This window comes from Cottoperca gobio, chromosome 12, assembly GCF_900634415.1.
Source record: "Cottoperca gobio chromosome 12, fCotGob3.1, whole genome shotgun sequence".
NCBI classification, from domain to species: Eukaryota; Metazoa; Chordata; class Actinopteri; order Perciformes; family Bovichtidae; genus Cottoperca; species Cottoperca gobio.
The window spans coordinates 459,975-487,557 of record NC_041366.1 but is presented as its reverse complement, the minus strand read 5'-3'; the positions used below and the strand labels follow the sequence as shown (position 1 = coordinate 487,557).

At 41.1% G+C, this 27,583-nt stretch overlaps 1 protein-coding gene across 1 annotated transcript; it reads right to left on the bottom strand.

Annotated features, from left to right (window-relative positions):
• Positions 1 to 24,446: 24,446 nt before the first annotated feature.
• Positions 24,447 to 26,741, bottom strand: june (JunE proto-oncogene, AP-1 transcription factor subunit). The gene has a single exon (XM_029444868.1). It carries the CDS (start codon positions 26,739 to 26,741, stop codon positions 25,707 to 25,709), a length of 1,035 nt encoding a protein of 344 aa, XP_029300728.1. The 3' UTR covers positions 24,447 to 25,706.
• Between the last annotated feature and the right edge of the window lie 842 nt (positions 26,742 to 27,583).

Below are 27,583 nucleotides of genomic sequence, written 5' to 3'. Positions count from 1 at the left end.
CCTGGGCAGAGTGGAGACAGAGTGCGCCAAGGTCGGCCTTCAGCTAAATGCCAAGAAAACTGAGTTCATAACATATAACATCCCCCAGTCCATCCACCTCTAAAAACAACAGGAGGCACTGCTCTAAAGGAAGTCAATGATTTCAAATACCTGGGCTCGTGGGTCAACTCGTCAGAGCAAGACCTTAAAGTGAGGAAGGCGCTTGCATGGAAGGCCCTGAACGGCATGACCTGTGTGTGGAACTCGAACCTCCCCCGACAAATGAAACTCAGCTTCTTCCATGCAACAGTGGAGTCTGTTCTCCTGTATGGCAGTGAATATTGGACCCTGAAGCCCACTCTGCAGAAATCCCTAGATGGGTGCTACATGAGAATACTGCGTGTAGTACTTGGCATCAACAAGGATGAGCATGTCACCAACACGCACTTGTATGGGGGGGCGCTAAGGGTGGGTGAGATAACAGCGGTCAGGAGAATGAGGCTGGCAGGTCACTCCCAGAGACACCAAGAGCTGCCAGCCAGCAAACTTGTGCTGTGGGAGCCAACACACAGGCACCGATCACGAGGGCGTCCCGCAATAACATCTAAGGACGTCTGAGGACGACCTAGTAATAGTACCCAGGATTTCCATGTATTCCATTCTTGGAGCAGTCTAGATTCTGGTATTAGTCGGAGTGAATATACTAATGGTTTGACTTGATTGATGATTTCCAGTAATGTCATCATCCTTGATAGTAGATCATCTGGGAAGTGTACATGTGGCCATCTTGAGTGCATATAATGTTAGCCTTTAGGGGTCATAAAATGTCTCTTCCTAGTAGGTTGATTGATGTATTCTCTGAATATAGCAAGGGTCCTATTATGGTTTTCCCTGCAATTAGCATTGGGATCGGCTGTGTTCGGGGTATTACATGCATATCCTCAGAGAAGTCTTGACTGATCAACTGGAAAGTGGGAATTTTGAGCCGATTTTTCCATTACATGAATAGGTGGCCCCAGTATCAATCATGAAAGAATGTTTTTGATCATGTATGTTTACACTTACTCATCCTGTGGTTGTGATGAGAGGACTGGTGCTCCATAACAGACCGGTCCTCCTCTCTGTGCTGGCCATCCTCTGGGGCGGTAACTTCCATCAGTTTCTCCAGATTGACTGACATGTACATGGATTGGTGGCAGCAATGGTGTTACATTGTTTTTTGTCATTTATATAACTTCCCCTTCACTCTGCCTTATATTTCAAACTCCTCTTCATCTATTTTTTTTCATTGGTAGTTCAGACAATTTCTAGGGTGGTGGCCTGACAGGCAATGGTGTGACAGTAGGCTGCAATTCTTACTCTTCCTGCATTTTTCTTTTTCTCGTCAGTGTCTGTCTGCACGGCATGTGTCTGTGTGCGTCTGCACCCAGTCTTGTCTAAACCATCCCACTACTTGTCTTTCCCTAGTTCTCTTCTCTTCCTGTTTGTTGCTTATGTCTTCAGCCTTGTAATGTTCTATATTGCATTCAACAAGGGTGTAATTTTGGTTTGAGAAGTGGGGGACACACAAAACAAGGGGTCTAGGGGTCCTCTGCCAGAGAAATGTTCTCGATTTCAATCCCATTTCCTGCATTTCTACAAACATTTAGGGACTATGGTGATAACAAATCCAATAAAAAATTGTTGGCCATAATGATAATTCTTCCAGAAAGAATAGTACTAAAATATGTATAAGAAAAAGCTGTCTTACTTTCTGAATTGTTTAATACAAGAGCTGATAGCCAAGACTGGAGAGAACCATTTTATAAAGTCAGAAATGTTCACAATTAATGTTTTGTGTGTGTGATTCAAATTAAAATAATGTGAGATTCAATTTCCACTTTGTTTTTTTTCTTTTATTTATGATCATATAACTATTGATACAAAATATGACCAGACAAACCAAAAACAGATAATCAAACTTTTAATATAAAGAACATTTTTCATTGTCTATCCCTTTAATCCCATCTCTCTATGTATCCTATACTGTCCTTTCTCCTCTTCTAACCTGAAAGAACCAAACGCATGCTTCCTGCACTCATTCACAAGGATAAACTCCTGGCAAATGTTTTCCCTGCTGACTTTATCCAGCATTTCTTTGTGAATGTGACAGACTGCTACATTATTCATGCAAATTTGCAACATTGTGCTTCTCAGCCAGGTTTTCAACCTCCTCAGAGCACTGAAGCTCCTCTCTGCTTCAGCAGAGGCTGCAGGAACAACCATAAGAAGCCGTATAAGTGCTTCTACTTGGTTGAAAAGGCTATGGACTTCAGGCAACTGATTCCTCAGAATAGCTGCGGCCTCTGAAGTGGTTTTGTATGGTTATTGGAGCTTAAACATGTTCAGATGCACCTTCAGTGACCTTTGGTTTAATTCAGGATACTGGTCCACCACTGCAGTGTCCAGCTCCCCAGTTACAATGAACAATAAACTGGACTGGTTTAAGAAGGGACAGAGCAGCTTTATCTGCTGAGGAGACTGAGGATTTTTGGACTCCTTAAGAACTTCTTTGACTCTGTCGTGGTATCAGCTATTTCTTTATGGAGTGGTCTGCTGGGGCAGCAGCATCTCGGCTGCTGACAGGAAGACACTGAACAGACTGGTGAAGAAGGCCAGCTCTGTCCTGGGGAGCCCTTTGGATACTGTGGAGGTGGTGGGAGACAGGAGAATGATGGCTAAGCTGTCATGTCTATTCGACAACATGTCCCACCCCCTCCAGCACACTTTTTCTGCACTGTGAAACTCCTTCAGTGACAGGGTGCTTCACCCGCGGTGTCTGACGGACAGATACCGTAGGTCCTTTCTCCCTGCAGAGGTCAGACTGTACAATCACCACGACCCGTGGTAGACCACCACACCAAGAACAGACTATTCCACCACTGTTGTGCAATTATCACTGCCATGTGCAATATTCACTTTTTATAACTTCTGCAATTATCACTGCCATGTGCATTATTCACTTTTACAACTTTATCAACGATTGTGTACTTATACTACTGTTACTCTATTTAATTATTGTGTACTCGCCACTTTACTCTCTTGTTCTTTTGCTGTAACAATGTAAATCTTCCCGTTGTGGGACTAATAAAGATATTTCTGATCTGAGTTAGGAGGACTTCCTCCAGCTTCGGCAATGTTTTCAGGGCATTCTGATCAAACCTCTCCTTCAGCTGCATGTCCACAGTATCCAGCACCTTGAAGAAGTCAGCTCTGTAGTGTCCTTCTAGGGTTGTTTGTGTGCAGTAGTGTCATTGCCAATTATGTCAATTTTGGTGCACGGCGGATGTGGGGCATGGTTATATATGGCTGGCTGAATATTTAGCTTGCTGATCTTCTCTCTTGTGTGGCTGTATATCTCCTAGAACTTCTCCTATATTCACTTTTCCCTCAGGGTGGTCCTCACACAATCTGCTGCAGAAAGCATACAAGACACAGTTTCTGTCTGCTTCTGCAGTTTGTAATTAAGGCACTCCAACTCCTGAATTACTTCAGTGACCAGCATGAGTCCTAACACTGTGGTACCTCTTCCGAATCTCTCCAGCAGCCCTCTTGCAGTCACACCAGTGTTTGAGGCATCCGTTTTGGGCCGTGTCCTCTAAGCTGAGTAGCACTGACTCGTTCTAACGTAGCACAGACCAGATTGCTGGAGTCCTGGTCGTCCATCTTGTATGACACAAGGGCTGCAGGTTGCTAACTGTCCCTGATGCTGCGGTTGCAATGTTCACAAATTTAGTTTTGTATTTGCCTGACAATTTGTGCAATTTGTGACAGCCAAGCTTGTGGAGCTAATCCAGGGCATCGGATGATAGTGATGAAGTTGTACAAGCAGCGTGGGTGACCAGATTTACACAGTGGGCGCCACAGTGTACATACAAAGCCAGTGGCTGCATTTCCCTTATCCTGGCCTGTGCTCCTTTTCTGTCGCCTGACATGTTCGCTGCTCCATCATATATTTGTCCACACAGACCAGACCGCGGAAGATTCAAGCGCAGCAACACATCTGTGGCAACGTTTTCTAAGTTTTCCCCAGTTGTGCTTGAGACTTCGTAAAATCCCAAGAAGGCCTCGCGGGGAACAAAATCATGGTCTACATACCTGACACATATGGCTTCCTGTTCAGTTCCTTCTATGTCCTGTGTTCCATCAATAATAATGGAATACTGGAGGAGAGGCAGCTTGTTCTGCACATTTTTAAGTTGCCTTTTTCCAGTTTAGGAAACTAGTTTTGAAAAATGTTGGATCTACATTCTTGGCCAAATGGGATCTTTCTTGCCCAAAAGCTTGAGCACAGAAAAAAACACAAGATTCCATTGACTCCTGGACTGTAGTGGAGCCAAGGAAATTCACGGTACCACTTTTCTTGGAATCATAGCGTTTTGTTGGTCAGCTGCTACACTACAATGAGCTTTGGGTCAGCATGGTTGGGTTCAGCTTTCTGCTTGCACTTCTCTGCTTGTGTCTATGAAATATGAAAATGTGCTAGCTTGTTGCTGACATGAAATATAATTGAAATAAATTACCTGGCCCTTTAAACAGCACATACCTGCAACTCTGAGCTGCTTCTTCCTGTCTCACCCTCCCCGTCTTGAAGCCCCTCCACCTCATCTGATCTCTGATATGAAAGAAGTACAAGACACAGGAACAACAATGCTGAAAAGCTGGAGCCATATCTAAATCACGTTGGTTGTATCATTATTAGTAGCCTACTTTTTTAAAATTCAAACTGTATTCACTTCTTATCATGTAATAATAATACATTTTATTTATAGAACGCTTTTAAAATGTACTCAAAGACGCTTTATAGGTACATTATAAATTACATTAAGAAAAACAGGACATCAACATTTAAAATACATAGAAGTAATTACACAATAAAAGCAGATCTGAAGAGGTGAGTTTTGATTTGGGATTTGAACATGGTGAGATCGGTACAGTCACGGATATGTTTGGGGAGTGAGTTCCAGAGGAAGGGGGCAGTGATGGAGAAGGCTCTGTCACCCCAGGTCCGGAGCTTGGTCCTTTGTGGCAGGGACAGGAGGTTGGCGTCAGAGGAACGGAGGGTGCGAGAGGGAGTGTGGTGATGGAGCAGGTCGGTAAGGTAGGAGGGGGCCTAGTTGTGGAGGGCTTTGTAGGTGATGAGGAGGATTTTAAAATGGATGCGTTGGGGGACTGGGAGCCAGTGGAGGTTCTGCAGGACGGGGGTGATGTGATCACGGGAGTGGGTGTGGGTGAGGGTGAGGAGACGGGCGGCAGAGTTTTGGACATGTTGGAGTTTTTTGATGAGTTTGGATGGTGTGCCGTAGAGGAGGCTGTTGCAGTAGTCAAGTCTGGATGAGATGAAGGCGTGGATGAGGGTTTCGGCAGCAGGGAAGGAAAGTGATGGGCGGAGACGAGCTATATTTTTGTATATGTACTTCCTCTCATTGTCAACAAATCAAAATCACCTGACTACAGCACATAACATACCTGATGCAGCTTTGTGCTGCTGCTGCTGCTTCTCTCTGCCTCACCCTTCATGTCTTGAGGCAGCTCCACCTCATCATCTCATCTCTGATATGAAAGCAATCGCGTTATGATCATATTGAGTCATTGGTGTGAGTCAAACATTAAACTAGTAGCCAGAGAGCCTCCTTGTCATACATTGCTGACAAGAAATATTAGGAGGCACTTCAGCAACTCGGTGAGTAACTTCCAGCAAATCCGGCATTAGCCTAACATTAACAGGTTTAGACAGAAAATATGATTATCCTGAGCTAATACTAAATCAACCAACTCCCATCTCTTTTCTTTCTTTTCACCCAAGCCATTAGAGTAATCTGCTGCTGCTGTTGGCGTTTCATTTTCGTTGTGTGCCACAACCGTGGTACCTGCTCATCATCACTCAGTGAGCTATTTTTAGAATGTGCACGCGACCAGGAACATCGCAGGCAGGTCCTGCTCCTCCATGGCGATGACGACTTGCGATTAAGAAAATAATAATAAACAAATTTGAAAGTGGGGAGGGACACAAACAGGATTTTGAAAAGTGGGGGGACATGTCCCCCCTGTCCCCAGTGAAAATTACGGCCATGGGTTTCCACTTCATCACAGCATACTTCATTGACGGTGCCTTCTTTATTATATATTGTAAATTTCCTCATGGGTTAGGGTCCATCCGTTCATGCCATTTTTTCATGCAATGTTGGATCAGTTTTTTACAATCTGGATGTTGTCACTTCCTTTGGTGCTGACACTGCACCTTCCGTTGTTACTTTTGTCCCCATGTATCCTTGTCGGGAGCTGTTGGCTAGTGATCTGGAGATTTCTGGCATACCGGCTGACTCCTTTTGTTCTTATGAACACATATATTGAACCGGCAGTAATGCCTGGCTTATATTCTTTTCCTTGTAAGGTTCAATTCTAACTTATCTGTCCTGTCACTTTTTGGGCTTTTGATATTGTAACCCAACTTATGTTTCCCTTCCCAACTTAACCCTTCTGTGGATGACAGTGATACACCGCTGCTCAGTAATTGTTTTATTTTCCATGGGTTTATTTGAATTAGTTGTTTATCCTGCTGTTGCTCCACACTTCCCCCATCAAAGTAGGTTTGTTCCAACCAAAACTGTTATTTTTCCCTGTGTGTCTACAGGTCCTTCGCGATCATATTGCTCTAATGAAATGACTTCATCTTTGCTGCAATTTCCGTCATCCATCAAAATCTACTAAAAAGAGAATTTTTTGTACAATTACTAACAGTTATCCATTACTGTTTATACAGTTTCGTCAACATTATTATGACAAGCTGTATTTACATGCACTATATACGCTCTTTTGGCCAGTTTCGTCTTCCCTATAACGATGCACACAATAATTGTATTCAGCCCCTTTGCCCGTTGGGTCCTGTCCTTCACAGGGACACCCTAGCACACAACTGAAATATTACTGAGGAAGACGGCGGTATGCGCAAATTACATACAACAGATCTGGTTCTAACACTTATGACAAACTCACAAACTACAAACTGCTTCACTACTTTTAATGCAGTACATCACTATTCTGACACACGGTCTGTCTACACTTTGAAGTGTCCACATTGTTCTCATCTGTGCTTACTTTATGGCTTAGCTTTTACAGAAGCTTGTATTGACATCCAAATCAATCCTCCCATAAACACAAAATAGGCAAACATCCAACATGCTTTACGGGTCATTCTCACAAAACCATTAAAATAATGACTTTAAGAGGTGGGGGGATTTACCCGAAAATACCTACAAACGACATACCCTAAGTAAATTGCTCTTCAACCATTTGCACCAGATGCATGATTCTGGTGTCATTCAAAAGATAACTCTCTTATTGTTTTTGCAACATATGATGAATCACTCCAAGTGCTTCTGGCACTGAGTAATAGTGGTCTGAATATACAACATTTGAAGAAAATAAACTCACTAAAAGGTAGACTGATTTGTCTGCCTGAAAAGGTGGAATCTGGGACAATTAAACTGTTTTTGTTTTAAAACCCTCTCCTTCTGTAATTTTACCTGGGTGTGGACAGGAGACTTCCACCGTATTCATGTGTGTTAAAATAATGTTTCCAACTTATTTGGTGGTAAGAATTCATCTAAATTAATACATTTGAATTTTTATCTTGCAACCATGCATTTTTTATTAAGTGAAGGTAATAGGTCCCCTGAATTACTTCTGAGAGTGTACTTCTACTCAAACAAAAAGTTCACCACAGGCAGCAACAACGTTTTGAGTGCAAAAGTCAACATTTTTAGTTTAGTTTTACTCTGCAGCAGAAATAAACTTTTTTTCTGTCAGAGATGAGATGAGTAAAACCATCTGAGGACTGCAGGTAATTCCACTTTGGACTCTTCAAATGAGAAGTCAGTTTATATGTCATTAATATTTTCACAGGAACCTCGGGGACTTTCTGTTTTCCTGAAGGAGAAGTCTGCCTCTGCTAACTGGACTTTTCCTTTCCTTTTAGAAGCAGATACTGTCGTGCCGGAGCCTGGAGGTCCGAGCTAAAACGAGATTGGACCTCAGCCCTGTTTAATCCAGAATGACATCTTGGCAGCCAAATCTGCTCCTCAGTCTGAAGATGAGCTGCTGTTATTTAGAGATAAAAATTTTAAAAAATGCCTGCAGGACATGATGTGTGTGTGGACGGAGCGAGGACGAGGAGGGGAAAGAGGAGGGTCCTAGTGGGCAGTGACCTCAAGATGGTACTATGGTCAAAAGCCTGGCAGCTGAGTTCTGTACTGTATGCAGCCGGTCTACAGTTTTTCTATTTAGGCATGTAAAGAGCAGCAGTCAGGCGGGATGAGATAAAATCATGTAAAATAGTTTCTGTATCTTTAAAACTTAAAATTGGTTGAATTCTGGCGATGTTCCTTAATTGATAAAAGCATGTTTATACATGTTTTGTAATGAGCTCAAAGCTTAGATTAGAGAGCATATAAAAAAAGAATAGAATTTGTTCCAAAATAGGCCCTTGAGGTATCACTTTCCGACTGTTGTAGTTACCGTAGCCATGAGGCTAGTACATGGTACCAGCGTCAGCCGTGAGCAGAAGGCACCTGACCTGGCAGCAATTCTTCAGTCCAAGGCCCAGTGTTTATATAAGGAGTGATGTTTACTTCTGTGTGAATTTAATAGTGATACAAACATCTTCAGGGACGTACCATGTAATGGTATGTATACAGGGGGGTATCCACCAGGCTCTGTGGGACTCTGATTGTAGTCAGATCCACCAGCGCTTGGTTCGGCCTGGGGCATTGTTGAAAGCATCGTGGGTGAGGTTGAGATGTGAGTCTCCAGTGGTGGCCCTGACAATTTCGTTTAAGGGGAAAAAGGGTTAATGCTGGAGTTAGTACTCACCTTACGCATCCCCTGATCCTGGGAACCAATTGGGGTTTGATAGGCTTGCGGGGAAGGCTGTGGGGGTGCGCTCATGTGCGTTAGGGAAATGTGAGTTTTGTGCAGTGTTAAATGGGGAAACGGAGGTGGCGGACGCCGTCGAGGGGAGAGCAGGGCCGGAAGAGACTTGTGTACCGTGTGACCTGCCGGTCACCCCAAAAGCACTGTTGCGCCCTCTTCCATTAATTGAGGTATCGTTCGAAAGAGTTGGCATGGACGTCGTTGGGCCATTAGACCAAAGTGTGCAGGGACATCGCTTTGTTGGTCCTTGTGGATTACGCAACACAATATCCTGAGGAAGTGCCGCTGAGTATTATCTTGGTAAAGAGTGTGGCGCAAGCACTGTTCTATATAATCCCCCGAGTTGGGGTCCCGAAAGAGATCTTAACTGACCAGAGCACATCCTTTATGTCACGTACTTTACGCAAACTGTACGGACTACTTGACGTCCACTCCATTTGGACTAGTGTCTACCATTATTACAGGCAATTTAGCAGATGCTCTTATCCAGAGCGACTTACAGTTAACTAACTACAGAGACAGTCCCCCTGAAGCAACTCAGGGTTAAGTACGTTGCTCAGGGGTACAATGGTAGCAGCCTTGGTATTGAACTCACAACCTTCTGGTGTTGTATTTGGAAGCCATACCACTAGACCACTAGGCCATCGCCACCACCATCCACACACGGACGGGCTGGTGGTTTAACAAAACACTGAAGAACATGGTACGTAAGTTCGTTCACGAGGATAAGCTGGAATTGGGATAAATGGTTGCAGTGCGGGAGGTTCCCCAGGCCTCCACAGGATTTTCTCCCTTTGAGCTGTTGTTCGGCGGGAAGCCATGGGGTGTTTTCGACCTGGTTAAAGAAAACTGGCAGGAAGGTCCGAGCACGAGCAAGAATGAAGTTCAGTACGTCCTGGACCTGAGAGCAAAACTCCATTCACTGGGACAGTTATCACACGAGAATTTGCTCCAGGATCAGGAATGTCAGCAGCGCTTGTATAACAGTAACTAAGGCAATTTGCACCGGGAGATAAAGTGCTTGTATTGCTCCAGTTCACTAGCTCCAAATTACTTGCCAAGTGGTAAGCGCCCTTCGTGGTCACACGGTGAGTGGGGGAGGTTCATTATGAGGTGGTGCGGTTGGATAGGAGGGGAGCGACACAAATTTACCACCTCAATCAAAGGAAAGTCTTTAGCCTGCTCTTAAATATGGAGAGGGTGTCTGGCTGGAAGCTGGTTCCACTGGAGAGGAGCTTGATAGCTGAAGGCTCTGGCTCCCATTGTACTCTTAGAGACTCTAGGAACTACAAGTAACCCTGCAGTCTGGGAGCGCAATGCTCTAGTTGGTTTATAAGGTACTATGAGATCTTTAAGATATGCTGGAGCCTGACCATTAATTGCTTTGTAAGTCAGGAGAAGGATTTTGAATTCTATTCTGTATTTTACCAGGAGCCAGTGCAGAGCAGCTAATACAGGAGTAATATGATCCCGTTTCCAAGTTCTTGTCAATACACGTGCCACTGCATTTTGGATCAACTGAAGAGTCTTACGCGACTTTTTGGGATAACCTGATAACAATGAGTTGCAGTAATCCAGCCTTGAAGTAACAAATGCATGGACTAGTTTTGCATAATTTTGAGACAGGATGTGTCTTATTTTTGCAATGTTACATGGATGAAATAAGGCAGTCCTTGATTTGTCTTCAACAGCGGGTTCGCAACTCCTAGGGGGTCCGCAGAGGTACTGCAGGTTGTCCGCAAAACCTTTGGTTGATTAGACAATTTTTTATATTTTCAAAATTTTAATTCAACCAACAAATTTAAATGTCTTTAAATACACACTAACATGACTCCAACATATTGTAGCAAACGGATAAATGGATCAGGGTCAGACATCTCACCAATGTGGGAGTGTGTGCCATCCACAGATTGCTTGAGGATTCACTGTTCCTTTTACATGTATATTTAAAATAAAAACATGAATCTGTGAATTATTTGAATAGCTCAGCGTTGTATGCCAGATGTATGTTTATAAATGGCAGTGGCACGGCCACCCTGTACCTTGCACATATTTAAAATAAAAACATGAATAAATTAACATGTGTATTAATTGAATAGCTTAGCATTGAATGCATAATAACAGGGTAGCTATGTTTATACATGGCAATAGGCCCAGTTTAATATAAAACACAATTGTATACAATATATATAGTAGAGGGTCCCTGCTCCATCTCTCCGCCGGGAAAACGTTGAAGACTCGTTTAGACTATTTATTTCTCTCAGGCCAACTAGTAATACATGAAATGTCTATGTTTCACAAAATAAAGCATTGTTTTCTCATTTATTAGTTTATGATGTGTTTACGTAAACCTTCGGAAAGTATTCGTTGATGTCATGATAAATTGTATAATAGGCTGGTAGTTTGGCCAACGGGGGAAATTTATCATATAGTCTTCTGGTTATATTTTATCTCTATTAAGTTGTTGTTTGGCCTTACAGTGACTGACCCTCTGTTTTCTCACAGTTGTAATACACAAGTCTAATAGATAGATAGATAGATACTTTAGGCATCCAGTAGCTTAAAAGACACATTACATTACACATCTGTTCCCCCCCCAAAAAATCAAATATATAAGAGTACACTGACCAGTGGCTGTTTAAACCTGAGCAGATTTACAGCAAATAGAGTTAGTGCCAACAGTGCGGTGCAGATGTGCATACAGATCTATAACCACAAATAAGTAAGTATTAAAATGTCCAAAACTAAAAATTAAGACATGAACCTAAATGCTCTTGTCAGGTTGTTTTTGGTTTGTTTCCCCCTGCTATCACCGAGAGGAGTTATACAGTCTTATGGCCAGGGGAACAAAATAATTCTTGGGCCTGTCTGTCGAGCAGGACAGGGACAGCAGACTGCCGCTGAACATGCTCCTCTGCCTGGTGAATGTGCTGTGCAGAGGGTGGTGGGCGTTGTCCAGGATGGATAACATTTTATCCAAGTATATCCCTGACTGCTAGCATTTGACAGACAGTAGCTACCCCGTGACCACTGTCAGGCAATTAGCAGACGGGGTGTTAACAGTTGTAATTAACATATGTGATGTCTCTGTGCCTTTGTTCCCATTTGGTAAACAGAAATATGAATTACCTGATCCTGCCCATGCAACTCTACTGTATAAATGACTTGTGTTTCTTTTTAGTCAGGGTCAGATACTTGTAGCACACGTTGGTGCAGGTTATCTATCCTTTCAGCTGAAACTGATTGACTTCTGACTCTTCATTAAATAACACCAAACTTCTATGTTTGGAATTTTGGAATTACCACCACACGGACACGGACAATTCAGCATTGGACTGAACAGTCCGACTCTACTCTCCGCCACTGCTTTGGCATACAGAATAGTGTGTGTTTGAGGATGACGTCATAATTGCACACATCCATTTGCTACGTGCTCTCAAGGTGTGTGCAGTTCAGCTGGCAGATGTTTACAGACATTTTCAACATTTCGACATTCTCTGCTCCAGTCCCCACATGTTTTAAACAGTTCACCATCGTTCCTGTCCCCAAAAAGACAAAAAAACATCTGCCTGAACAACTATGGAGGAACACATATGAGAATGCTGTTCATTGACTAGAGTTCAGCATTCAACACCATTCTGCCCTCCAAGCTTGTCATTAATCTGTGTGTGTGTGTGTGCTTCAGACTGTTGAACTCCTAAGCTCTGGGCAGTGTCATTACTTACATGTTTATACTACACATACTGTTTATTCCACACATCCGCACATTCATATATTATTACAGTATGCAGTATTTAATTTCACTGTACAGTAATTTCCATTTTACATTCTGTTTTATCTTATTTTATATGTATATATTCTACTTATTCCTGCATTATACTTGCACCATTATGTCTCTTGCAGTGTTTTATTTATTTATTTTATTAAATGTCTTAAGTATGTTGCATTGTTGAAGGAGCCTGGGACTTTAAGTTTTTGTGAACATGACAATAAAGCCTTTGGATTTGAATCTTTGATGATACATTTTCTCTTAACCAACTATCTGTTTTGGCTCTAGTTTACATTGAAGAAGTGTCTTTTCAGAGATAACAGTTCATGAAGTGGGTTATGATTCCCTATTTATTCCAAAAGTCCTAAAGCCTGAAGAAATGAGAAAAGAGCAAAAACAACAAGCAGGTTTTATGAGAAATGGAGTCTTATGGGATTAAAGAGAGAAAATTAAAATGCTTCTAAACACAACAATAACATGGATGTGAAATAATATTTTCCTTGTTATGTTTCAGATCATTTAAGTGTGTGTTCCTGCTCTAACCTCTCAGAGTTACATCATCCAATCAGAGACAGAGAAAAACTCTGAGAGACAGTCAGATTCTCACTTAACTGACATTTAAATCAGGTACATCACACACACATGGAGTACTTGGCGGTTCATGGTGACTCAGCGTTTCTGTGGGTGGAGCATCTGAGTCACCCTGAAACAACTACAGAGCCAATAATAAATTTCTCTATCCATCCATCCTCAAACGTCCATCATCCCTGCCTCATCCCTTCATCAGGTTCAATACAACATTAATTAGAATTTTTTTCTTCTTAAATCTAAACAATTTTTTCCCCAGTGAACAACCAATATGTGGTTGCAGAACATATCATCTCTGAACTGTGATAAGTTTTCTTTCACACACAAACTTCACTTTAAATCTCACAGATCCATTCATTTAATCTGGCTGTTCGTTGCTCCAGTCATTTATTCCTATTCTAATTGAATTAATGATTTCAATGTATTCATTGTTATTATTGGTTTGAACAAATCTAAACAAACATGCACTAAGGTGGTCTATGACTCAAACAACAAAATAAAATAATTCTGTTTGGTTGAATAAATAATTGGTCCAGTTTATGAATGTTTACAGATGTGTTTTACAATCTTCTGTCATGCTTGTCTTTTTATTTTCTACCTCTGTTTCCAGTGGCGGGCCGTGCATTTCACACCTAGGCCTTCAGTGATGTCATACACAGTCCTACATGAATTATTCCACCTCTTAATACCATCATTATGACGCCATGGCTCTAGAAACTATACATTTAGACAGGCGTTGCATCACCTTAACATAGTCAAGTACAACAGAGTTATATTTATATTTCCGAAGCATTTATAATCAATAAATCCGCATTTACAATTAAGAGTGTTAAACTTTAAGATCGCTAGGATACTGTCAAAACATAAAAATAAAAGGCGCTTTCAAGGGATTAGTCTACAAAATTTTATTAAGTCCACTAAAAGTAGCTTTAACAAGTGTGTTCACTAAACAGCGCATTGTCACACCTAAAGCAGTTTAATTTAAGAAACGTGACGATAAAGAATAAAGACACAAAAACTATTCACTGAAAATAAAAGAAAACAAACAAATAATTTGCATTTGTTCATGAGGATATATTTGCGACACTGGTGAAAGTGTATTCCTAGCCTTGAATGTCCACTTTGATAAAGGTTAAACCAAAACAATTCAACAAGTCTCCTTGAGTACTTTTACTGCACAGCTGAGCCAGTGTGCCACACACATCTCTACATCTCTTGCAGAAGCATCAAACATTTTATATATTTGTCAAAAAACATATTGCTTGTTACTCACCAAAACAACTGATTATTTGAACACAAAATCCATCCTCCTTTCTTTCCTCAAGAACACTTCAATGACTGTTGTACAGTTTATCTGTGCGTTTCAGTTCCACCAATAAGTCCTTTTCTATAGACATGGAGGCTAATGCTGAAAGCCGAGTCTGTCCAGCAGCATTTCTGCCATAAGTTTTAATTCGCTTTAAGGCCGAGAATGACCGCTCGGCAGAAGCAGTGGACACAGGGATAGACTCGCTAGCGTCGGAGTTGGCCTTTCTCTTCTAACGATATCTAGCTTTTCTTGAAAAGTTCGTCTCGAAAATGGCATTGTAATGATATCTGTGACCAAATCGATATCTTCTCCTCCTTCAGCCATTGTGGGTTGAAAAAACAGCTTGTAGAAATCTACACAAACTAGCTCGTTCAAGGTCAGTTGCTAGCTCTGCATAGCTCTGCCTCTCAATAGTGCGTATCCAATCAAAAGACGTGGACATGCTGACGTTATCGTACGCCTTCTAGCTGGCCCCAGTGTCGCCAACTCGAAATCTGATTGGTTAACGCCACAGTTTTGTCTCCGTACATTTTAAGCTACAGGCGCCCGCACTGTTGATTCTGAAGGCCTAAGGGCAGATTTCTTGGACCCTGGCAACACATCATGGCTGAAATATGATTGGATAAAAGCTCTAACATAAAGACCAGACCTCCAAATCTCGATCTGAGGCTGGAAGCAGCGCAACCAAGAGGAAAGCTATGAAATTAAGAGAATAGACTATGGGGAATAATTGAATACGTATTTGTGGAAACAATATTTCAAAATTAAATTTATATTCTGATGATGTTTAGGCCAGCAGAGAAGGCCTTGCTGGCCCTGACGACCCGTCACTGTCTGTCTCTTTTTTTTTGCCATAGCTAGATCAAAACACAAACACAGCTAAAAACTTTCACTGTGTGTGTGTGTGTGTGTGTGTGTGTGTGTGTATGTAACAGGCAGTTACTCTTTGAGTCAGCCAACAACATCAACAGAGAGTGAGAGAGTAAGAAGTAGAATGAGGATCAGCAGACCAATCACAGGGCTTTGTCTCAACACTGCTCTGCTGAGGACATATTACACCAAATAAAGAGGCATGTCAACAACTGAGACAGATATCCTTTACATGTTATATTGGATTTATGGTAGAGGTGGGAATGATTTCCATATTCATAAATGCAAGTCATCAGACTATTGATGGCAGTTAATTGAGTGTTACGCTGAGGAAAAGGTGAGAACCCAAAAGCAGAGCGGTAAACAAAAGGAGAGCTTTATTTAAAAAAAAGCTTACGAACATATAAACCAAGGCCCGCAGGACGCCGGGGTGGAGGCCGCCGAAGCGGGCGAGACCGGGCTGGAGGCTGGCGGAGCTGCTCAGGGGGAAGCACTGGGGTCTGTCGTGGCCCGGCAGCAGGAACGGGGGTCTGTTGTGGCCCGGCAGCAGTAGCTGGGGTGTGTGCCACCGTCTGAATCCTTTGCTCTGCAACCTGGAAGTCCTCCGTAGACTCTAATGTCCTCCCAGGGCCAGGCGAGTACCCAAAAATGGGTCAGGGACCTCCCAACTGGACTACAAATTAACGAGAATGTGGAGTCATACAGTTCATAGTCCCAGATGTCCGGTGGGTCCATCTCTTGGTCGGTTCGTACTGTCACGCTGGGGAAAAGGTGAGGACCCAAATGCAGACCGGTAAACAAAAGGAGAGCTTTATTCAACAAAAGCTTAGAAAAATATAAAACAAGGCAAAAGGTAAAACTGCAAACACAAACCAGGGAAGACATGAGGGAGCACGAGGAAAGCAAGAGGAGCCATAGAAGAAAACACACCAGGTAAAATCAATGACCATGGGTTACAAACCGACAAAGAACAATGAGATGGACCGGGATATATACACACAGACACTAAACAAGGTAACGAGACACAGCTGGGGGAGAAAGGCAAAGACACAAGGGCAGGGTGAATGGACACAGGAGAATCAAATCAACAATAACAGGGGGAGGGAACAACACAAGGACAGGAAGTAAAACAAGGGTTACATGAAACATCCATGTTTGTTTAGTTTGGTAATATTAAGCGTCAAGTTGTATGTAAGAACGTCTTTACCGTAAGATATTTCGGTGTTATCTTTGATCAGAAATTGTCTTCTGACTCCCAAAAAACTAATCTGAAGGATTGCCTTCTTTCATCTACAAAATATTGCACAAATAAAACACATCCTGTCTCAAAATGATGCAGACAAACTAGTCCATGCATTTGTTACTTTAAGGCTGGATTACTGCAACTCATTATTATCAGGTTGTCCCAAAAGGTCCCTTAAGACTCTTCAGTTGATCCGAAATGCAGTGGCACATGTATTGACAAGAACTAGGAAACAGGATCATATTACTACTGTATTAGCAAAGCAATTAATGGTCAGGCTCCAGTTTATCTTAAAGATCTCATAGTACTTTATAACCCAACTAGACTATTGTGCGACCAGAATGCAAGGTTACTTGTGGTTCCTAGAGTCTCTAAAAGTACAATGGGAGCCAGAGCCTTCAGCTATCAAGCTCCTCTCCTGTGGAACCAGCTTCCAGTTTGTGTTTGGTAGGCAGACACCCTCTCCACATTTAAGAGCAGGCTGAAGACTTTCCTTTTTGATAAAGCTTATAGTTAGGGCTGGCTCAGTCTTGTCTTGGACCAGCCCCATGTTATGCTGCTTTAGGCTTAGACTGCCAGGGGACTTACACCTCTCTCCTCCTCTTCTTCTCTATCTGTATGCATTTATGTAAATATATATTACTAACTCAGCATCCGGTGCATCATCCCCGGAGTTTCTGTGTCTCTCAAGTGGCAGGTTGCCACTGTTAAAGTTTACGTCTGGATCATGCTGCCCTGGTCCTGCCTGATGCCCATGTTAATATTTTTTTCATTTTTTGAAGCCTTTTTGACATCCTGTATTCACGACATCTATTACAGTCTGTCCGTCCTTGGAGAGGGATCCTTCCAAGCTTCCAGCGTTTCATAGCCTGTTCTGATACCCTGCCTGATTACGGGTTGGAAGTTTTTGCCTGTCCCTCCTCAGATCTGTCTGCCTGGTTTGTGACTCCTGCTTGTTTTTTTAGGACTGATTAAAAAGATTTTGGACTCTTAGCTCCTTCTTAATTTGTGCTTTTGGGTTCTGTGATTTCTAAGTCGTTACAGGCTGCTCATATAGACGGTTTAAACAATATGATTTGAACATGACATTAAAGCACAAATTATTTACACTTAGCAGTCTGTGTATAAAGACTTTGTAAACTTAAAAGAAGGAATTCCTTACAGTTGATAGTCTGAGAAACAGGGAGTATAACTACTTCATAGTTCTAAAATAAGGTAGTATTTACAGTTCATAGTGCTTAAAGCCAAATGTATTTACAGCGGTAGTCCTGAAAGAACGTATATACAGTTTGCAATTCTGAAAGCAGGATGCATTTATAATTTGTAAAAGTGGAAAGCATTATATATATTGTAAACTCAGTATAAATGTATATTATACCATATTGGGAAAATACTGTATTTGGAATTTACACACTGCTGATGTAGCAGTTACATCTGCTACATCCTTACCTAGTCTGGATTACTTCCTGTGTGGTTGGAGCCTCTAAATCTAGGATCAGAGTCAAAATATGAATGGCTGATCTTCATACCTTGACGTTATGCAGCCAACAGATCCTTCAGAACAGATCCTGCAGTTGGTCTGACAGCTCAGATGATGACACTATTAGTTTTGACAGAGGAGTTAAAGCAGACTCTGCTGTCAGTCAGCTGCTGTCAGACGGTCAGATCTCCTCTAATTCTCACTGACATCCACCATGTTGTATCATTTTTCTCTCAGAGACCCACTCACATCAAGAAATCTACCTTCACCTCAGTATGACATCACGGCTCAGGGCAGTAGGCGGGCTCTGCAAAGCCTCAGGGTTGTCTCATGTATATTTAATGAGGCGGAAACAAGGAATGAAGGAAGATGCCTGACTGGACCCGACGACTATTTCCCTCACGGTGTGTGTGTGTTTGTGTGTGTGTGTGTGGTCAGAGCAGGAAGCTGAAATGAATCTGATTTACATATCTGTTCCCAAGCTCTTCTTCTTCTCCCCATAACACTTGTTTAACAACAGCATATTCCTGATCTCCAAATGTAACAGTTCATCTTTAGGTGAATACCTTTGTCAGCTCATAGCGTTTCAGATGGTAACACGGGAAGCAAGAGTGTCAGAATCCGATCATTTGCTTCTTACAGTTATTGACAATAACAGCATGTAAAAAAAACAACAACATCAGGCTGTAACCATAGTTTTTACAGCTACAATAAAAGTACATGTTCATTTATCTCTTTACACGTGTGTTGAGAAGTCTTTGAATTCATCAGAAAATAACAAATGAAGAGAATGTAATATTTTTTTTTACTCCGTTTATTTGATTTGAAAAAGTATAATAACTTGGTTAATTATTTTGAAAGTGGCATGAAGCAGCAGTGATATTTGGACTGAAGGTTTCTGAGCTGGAAACATGTAAACGACAACAGGCACTGCCGTTCACTGTCAACCCTCATTTATTCGCAAGCGTCTTTATTTGTAACAAAGAGAATCAGCAGAGAGCAGAAACAACAAGACGGGGAATACACCAATACAGCTCTGTGAGTGTGTTGAGGTGTGGGTGGAGGGGGTATTAGTCACCATAAATGGCACAGAGTCTCTCTCTCTCTCTCTCTCTCTCTCTCTCTCTCTCTCTCTCTCTCTCTCTCTCTCTCTCTCTATCTCTCTAAGTGGGTCACTCCATCTGGAGCAGTATATGGAAAAACAGCAACACAACATTTCATACCAAACAGTTTAAGACAAAAAAACACTTGATTCTGCAAGTACGAAGTCAGTACCATGAAAAACTGTAAAATGTGAGTTTATCAGCTGGTAGGATAATTTGTTGCTCCCTTAGATTTGCTCTAAATCAGCTTCACTATCAACCAAAACACATAAGTTTATATCTTAGATGTTCTTAATGTTTCCCTTAATCCAGATTTTAAAAAACACTTTAACTTTAAACACTAATCAGTTAGTCGATGTTTTTGATGGGTGCATACAGGGAGAGTTCTGATTCAGATATGTTGTTAATATATTTGTGAAATAAAACACTAGATTGATCAAGAGTTTATTAAAGCTGGACTGTAGTTCATTATCAAAGGTATTTTCATTCTAAGACCTCAAGACCTCTATTGGAATTTGTTTCTAAAGGTCAAGAATAAACTGCTCAGTTTTTTTCAATATATTTTGATGAGATTTGGTTTGACTATTGGCCAAGAAAGCAAAGGCAAAGTAGTTCCACAGAAGACTTAGGCAGACCGTTTCAGTAGTGTAAGTAGTAGCAGACATGTTAAGGCAGAAGCATCACTTCTCTCTCTATCACTGCAGGGATATGGGTTAGAAGGGGCCTGCTGATGTGGGGACAATGGACTGGACTGTATGTAAAAGCGGAAGCCTGCGCTGGGGCCCACAGCCTCTAACATAGGTAAAGCCTGCAAGGTTCTGCAAACCAGACCTGGGTACAAGATTTGGCTTGACTCTAAATCCCAGTTTCCCATTGGACAAGACCTAAGGGGAACCCTAGAGCGTCCCAGTGAGCAGCCATGACGTCACCAAGGATCTAACAGCCAGTCCAACACAAATGCTACAGGAGATGTCGCGATTTGAACAACTTTAAGTAGCTAAAAACAATCGAACACCTCATTACTCAGACTGTTCACTGGACATTTTTTCTTTGCACCCTGAATATTGCCTGCAGAAGGAATACACAGATTACAGTTTGATGGGAAAATCCAGAAACTAAGTGATTAACACAGCAAAAGACAGGAGGTGAAACTGAGTGCTAAACACAGCAGGGGACAGGAGACAAACTGCTGATGAACTGTAGGTCAATCAAAGCAGTTGATTGATCAGCACATCTGTTATTTACTGTAAACAAGTAATAAACCAAGGACAACCTGATCTGAATATGTTCGGTCCTTTTGATCTCTGCAATCTGAATCAGTAAACCCCCATCTTGAGTGAACAAAGGAAAAAGGTCCTTTGAATTAAGTATAAATACGGAGGCGGGGACAGTTGCTTCTCTGAGCAACACATGGCAGCCTTAAAATCTGTATATGCGAGTTCATCATCCTTTGTATGTATAAACTCAGCTCCTTCTTGCAAGAATATAGATTAAACCCTTTTATTTGATTTGGATCCTGACTTCGTGGTGTTATTGGGAATATTTTTCCAACACAGTTCTTTGCGAAAGAGAAGGATAACTTCTACGCCCCGCTCTCTTTTAACTCAAGTTGACTCTCGCTGTTCTCCTCTGCTGCGATACGAGGACCAGCCACCGTTCAATCTTCTCCGATGCGAGACAACAGCCCCGTTATTGTCCGAGCGTGTTTTTGAAAGAGAAGGACCGACCTCTTCATGAGCTGAGAGACCCCCCATGTGTGGCAGAAAGATGGGTGTGTTAGTTCCCGCCTCAGTAGGTGTTCCAGGAGCACATTTTGCCATGAAGACACACACACACACACACACACACCCACACACACACACACACACACACACACACACACACACACACACACACATACACACACACACACACACACACACACTCTTTATAAAATATAAATAATCACATAAATAACATAACAATCTAATTAAAAGAAATAAAACATAATTGTTAAAAGGTGTTTGATTATTTCCAAACATGAGTCTGTTGGATTTGGTGATGAGTTAGAAAGGGCCAAGAATCTGACTCATGAAATCCTGCACAAAATAATGCATATTTAAAACTTTTAATTTCTATGAATAAAAAAGCCTCTGTTTGTCTGATTTAAGATTTCATTGAAGAGTGTTAAGGCTCCTGTTTTCCTTAGAGAGCAGTTGGAGATTTTCTGGACTAACCTGAGTGTTTGACTGATGACAATCTGACTCATCTGTCATTGAAGGATTTCCATAAATACTGTCATTACTGTAACATAGATGACTCAGTTTGGCTCCATCCTAAACCTAACCCATCCTCAGTCCAAACTTTCAAACTCTTAGGTGATTTGATTTTCTGACAAAATATTTTTGTATACGTTATGCATTTGTTGGGTATTCGTCTGATACATTTTGTATAAGTAAGTGATACTCTATCAATAGGTTAGACATGCGTATCAGTATTTGTTCACTTTTCCGATCCGATGAAAATTTGGACGTATTTGGACTCTGACAAATTTTCATATACGCCAGCATACGTTTCTGCCATATGGATATATGTGACAGGGCCTTTAGTAGTGACTGTTTGTGTTCAATGTTTTCAAACTGAGGCAAATGTGTGATTAGCCAACAGTGTTTCTAGTGTAGCCACAGCTTTGAATGATGCTGTTCAGCATGTTTTTTTGGTGAAAGCTGGAGGGATGTGAATTTGAACTTAAAGATAATTTTTGTGAAATTCAGCCAAATTCATAAAGACACATATTTATTATACTGACGTTTATACTGTTTGGTTACAAACCAACCAATGTTAGTATAAATGTAATATACTCAACATTACATTCGTAATTGTAAAAGTCTGTTGTGTTTTTGAAAAACAAAACATTTTTGTAGTTTATGTTTATTGTAACATAAACAATAAAACAATAAACAATTTGTGAGTTCAACTTTATGAATGTTATGAATGTATTTATTGATGTCCAATTGAGGTAAATGTGTAGAAAGAAAAGAAAATATAATTTATGTTGTATTAAAGGGGAGTTACTCCTATATACAACATCCATTTTGTTTGGCTATTGGGGAAATTGTAATTAATGAGATATCTTGCATCTTTCATACAGTACGCAATTGGTCTATAAAAGACTTTTAAAGGACATGTATTGAAGACAATCCATGATGGACTGCAACAGAAACTACATAGAATGACAGTAGACAGTTATAGTGAAAACAGACTTATTATTGACATGATTATGTTGGTTATGTTGTTTTGTTAATATGTTTTTCTGTTCAACAACACATTTTCGATTAAGATGCCAGAGAATGAACATTGTGTGCAGCCAACTTGATTCATTGTCTCCCTTCTCAGGGTGTTACATTTCTCATTGCTATTTGTATGACATATGGCTGGAATGTTCACCTGTCCACATACATTTTGGCTACAGGTCAATATATATAAAGAGGTATATTCATTTAATTATTTTTTAACTTTAATTACAATAATACCTTTTAAATCCCAGCTAAAATAAGTTTAGGAAAATGCACTTATTACAACATGTGGCCATTGTCACGTGGAAAACTCCCTGCTCCAACTCTGAATTTACAAAAAGCAAACCAGCAGCACGTCGGTATTTCATAATCAGATACACCTCAATGCAACAGTGTGAAATAAATAAACACACAATATTCATAATAAATAGAGACATTAAGTGTTCGATCAAATCAAACACCTCATACACACACATCAGAATATAAATAACAACAATATTTATAAATTTTTACAAAAATAGAATCATTAGAGACATCAAAAGCCTCGTTCAAGTTCAAAAAAATAAATATTTGTTTAACGCTTGCCATTAATGCTTTTGGAAGTCTCTCCTTTGTCAAACAGAAAACATGTAATTGCTACTTGTGTGTTGAGTGTTTTCAGTTAAAGCTCGGACATTATGGTTTTAAAGTAGTGGTGCTTTATATTGTTTGTTGCTCAAAAGAAATCGGGTTATTCAATTTCTTTGCAGTTGTGTTTTTCTATCTGACTGCTGCAATCTAAAAACTGATGGGGACCTGCTGACTGGACAGTAAAGTCAGGACAAAACAGAGTCCAATATTTGAAAGGTCGCTTCATGGTTGAAAATGTGTGAAAATATCAATCAACACACCGCATAAAGTACAACACATTTACCTTATATGGTATCTTATTTTGTGGATTTGCCAATGTACTAAGATATTAAAAGCCCAATATGTAATCTTTGTCAGCATATAAATATAAGGCGCATTCACACACATAACTTGTTTAAGTAATTCAATCAAAAGTAAAATGTCCACTTATCAACCAATAACACTCTCTCAAAAGTACACACACTGTGGAGTGTTTCATTTTACCACAATTATTGAACATCCTGCTATTGCATTGGCTAGCCAGGTGTCTGTTAAAATCTCTGTGGACATTTAAAAGATCTCAGGTCAACAGGTTAACTACTGTTCTAAATCAGAGTTTAAGCTGCCTTCACATGATGGGAGATGTTCTCTTCACTCACCACGAGCTCGGGCACACCTTGCGGTTAAGGCAGCGAGTTTTGTTTCTATGGTTACCTGCCCTGGTTGCCAGTGCTTCTTCATACAGCTGTTATCTCATTGGTTGCGCTTTGAAAGGTCAGCTGTAATCAAGGTCAAAGTTGAAATAATTTGAACTTTGAGCGCAGCGGTCATCGTCAATTTCGAGCTCTTGATAGAAAACAACAAAGTCCAGTGTGTAGTATATAGGGGGGTCTGTTAGCAGAAATGGAATACAATATTCATAATTATGTTTTCATTGGTGGAAAATCACCTGAAACTAAGAATGGTAGTATTTTTTGTTAGCTCATTAGCCCTTCATATCAACATATGGAGCGGCCCTCTTCTATGGAGCCCGCCATGTTGAACTGATTCTACAGTAGCCCAGGATGGACAAACAAAACAAACAAGGTGATGTTAAGAATTAGAAAAAAAAAAGAGATAGCAAATTAAACTTTTGTGACAAGACTAAAATCTTGACTTTTTAAGCAAATTATGATTTGAAATGTGATGATTTGATTATGAAAATGTGTTGTTACATTTTATAGTCAAAATAGCATTATGACAAAATGGCAGGTCAAATTATGACATATGAGATTATATAAAAGTCTTTTTTATTTTCATCATTGCTAACATTTCCTCTTTCTTTCTCTTTCCTTGGCAGAAATGGGCTTCCAAATATTATTCAATAGTCTTATCCTAAATGCACAATACTGTTATGAAATGAAAATGTTCATCTTTAATCAATTTATGTTAAGTAATATTTCTGTTGCTGTAGAAAATATGAATGTCAACATGCAGTCAAAAGTATTTTCTTTTTAAATCTGCTGTTGAGTTGAAAGATAAATTATCTTCCCATATCAGGATGTTATTCCACTACTTGAAAAGTACAAAAATAATCATATTTTAAAATTGAGAGATAAAATCATATAAAGATGTTTTTGCTTGCAGGTCTTAAATTGAAAATGTCATTGAGTCCTGATTACTGAAAGATCCACAGAAAGTGAGAAAAGTGTCCACCAGCCAACAACCGTAAAAAAAACAAAGCTAGAGTAACAACAATGGAACTTTGAACAATTTTCTGATCAAAACATAGCTTTAAAGTTTTAAACATTTAGCAACAACAGATGAAAAAAAATATAAACACAATAAAAAAATATAAACAGTAACTAGATTATTAGCAACCACGGCAGTAATCGATTACATAAATCACATTAACGATGACGAGTTACTGTAAAAACTGTTTTTTAAGTAAAGGTTTTTTAGCTGTGATAACACACAATTGGATTGTAGTAGAAAAAATAAATAGTGTGAGTCACTCTCACTATAATTTGATTTGTTTTCAGTTTTCAGTCATTTTGATTTGAGCGTTTTGATTACCTTTTATTAACAATCTTCTCAACTCTGTTTCCAAAAATAAAAGTTCACACTAAAAAAAATAAATGTTCATTTATTCCAACATTGTTTTATAAATTAAAAGGAAATAAGACTGTTAACAGTACAGTATATTTAATAAGATGTAATGACATCTGAAAATAAAGAATGTAGTCTTTTTTGTTAGAAATCTGCCAGTAAATGTAATTCACCTGTTAAATAAATGTGTTGTATCTGTTCACACACACAGTCTCTTCAGGGATTTATCCCTCCTGTCTCCTCTTTCTCCTCTAAGCCCCTCCCCCTCTGGCTGGATGATTGACAGTGGTTTACGGGGCTACATAAATCCTGTTTAACATCCATCAGTCCTGCTGGCCTGGCTCTCCTTGCTTTGATCGAGAGTGCGAGCAAAATAGCAAAATGGTAAACTCTCGGCCTCTATGCTCCTGGTTTCCCACCTCCTCAGGAGCTGGAGTCCTTAATGCCGGAGCCTACCGCACCTCCTCCGGACGTGCCGGTGGCTAAACCAACAACGATCTCGCAGCCATTGGAGACATGACTCATGACCTTCTGTTTAAGCTGCGCAACCTGCTCCCGAAGCATGGTCGCGGTGGAGGCCAAGTCTGAGTTCTGGTTCTTCAGAACCTTCACCTTCTCCTCCAGCCGCGAGATTCGCTCCAGCTTCCGCTTGCGGCACTTGGATGCAGCAATACGGTTGCGGAGCTTCTTGCGTTCTGCTTTAATGCGCTCCTGTGTCTCCAGATCGATCGGGGAGAGGGAAGGCGGGGATGTGGGGTCGCCTGGTGGCTGAGGCACCTCAGGCACGGTTTGAGGGGCGTCTAGGCCTCGGGCATGGAGTTGAGGGACTCCACCATCTCCATGGCCTGAGCCACTACCGTACGCAATCTGCCCTCCAGAGTACGTCATCTGGCCCGGGTTGTAGCTGCTGAGGTTGGTGTAGACAGGCATGTCTCCACCAGACATCAGGTTCCTCTGGTAGGATGCCTGCAAAGAGACGGTGGAGGATGAGGACGGGGACATGGGGCCGCATCCCACCAGCTGGTTCTGCTTGTGAAGGTCGGCGAGCGCTTTGACAAAGCCATCAGCAAATCCTTCTTGCTCATTGGTGGCCTGGTTGCGGTAGATAAAGGGATTGGTAGAGTTCGACACAGGACTGGTGGTGACCAGTCCCTGGTTGGACTGGATGATCAGGTGCTCCAGGTCGGGTGACGCCAGCTTCAGCAGGTTCATGTCCACTGAGTGCGCCGCTGATGTCATCAGGGAGCTGTTGCTGGCAAACCCCAGGTTATGGTGGTTCCCAACCCTTACTCCTGCTGCACCACCGCTGGGGAAGTGATGACTGCCCACAATTGACATGACCTTCTTACTCATCAGGATCTTGTTTCCTGAGTAACGCTCGTATTCTGTGATCTGGCTGAAGCCAGGGACGACGGGGGAGTCGTCGTGGTAGAAAGGAGTCTCCATCTTGGTCTTCATTGATGAAGAAGTGTCTTAGAGAAAATCTTCATAATCAGATTAACCTGAATATCAGAGGGGATTGAAACGTTCCACTGACGTCGGCGGTTGGAGGATGAAGGTAGGACGAAGAGAAGAAGAAGAAGAGACGAAGAGGAGGCCTTGAGTGCCTGCAAGAAAAAAAACACGTCTGAGGAAGCGGAATGAAAGATTACTGAGGTGTAAACTGAGAGGTGGAGCTAACGCTACTGATGCAACTGATAAATGTATGTGTGTGTGTGTGTGTGTGTGTGCGTGTGTGTGTGTGTGTGTGTGTGTGTGTGTGTGTGTGTGTGTGTGTGTGTGTCTGAGACTGTGTGTTTTTCTGTATATGTTCTGTGTTATTTACAGAGATGAGATTAAAGACAAATATCCAGTTCCAATTGGACAATAAAGCTCTGAATAATACTGTTAGTTCCACTGTTATCGCGCTCTCTCTCTCTTGATTAGCTGAATTTAGTTTTTGGAATGGTAGAATTACGTTAACTGAAGGGATGAAGACTGTGAGAGGTGGTTGAAAGCTCTCGAAAGAGCAATTAAGGCGACCTTGAGTACTATTCACAAGGTGAGGAATTCATTTTTAAGAAACATCTTGGCAATATACCCTTAAAGTTCCCAATAAATGTTCTAATAAGTCCAAAGCGACAAAACAAAAATGTTTCTACGTTTATGCCTCTGGGGCAATTTGGAGCTTCAGTGTTTGGCTCAGGGGCACGTGGACATGTGGAGAGGGTAGGGACCTATTCTACCACCTAAGCAACGTTCCACCTGTTTGCTATTAAGACTGCAAATGCAAGCATATTGCCAAATTTCTTTGCACATTA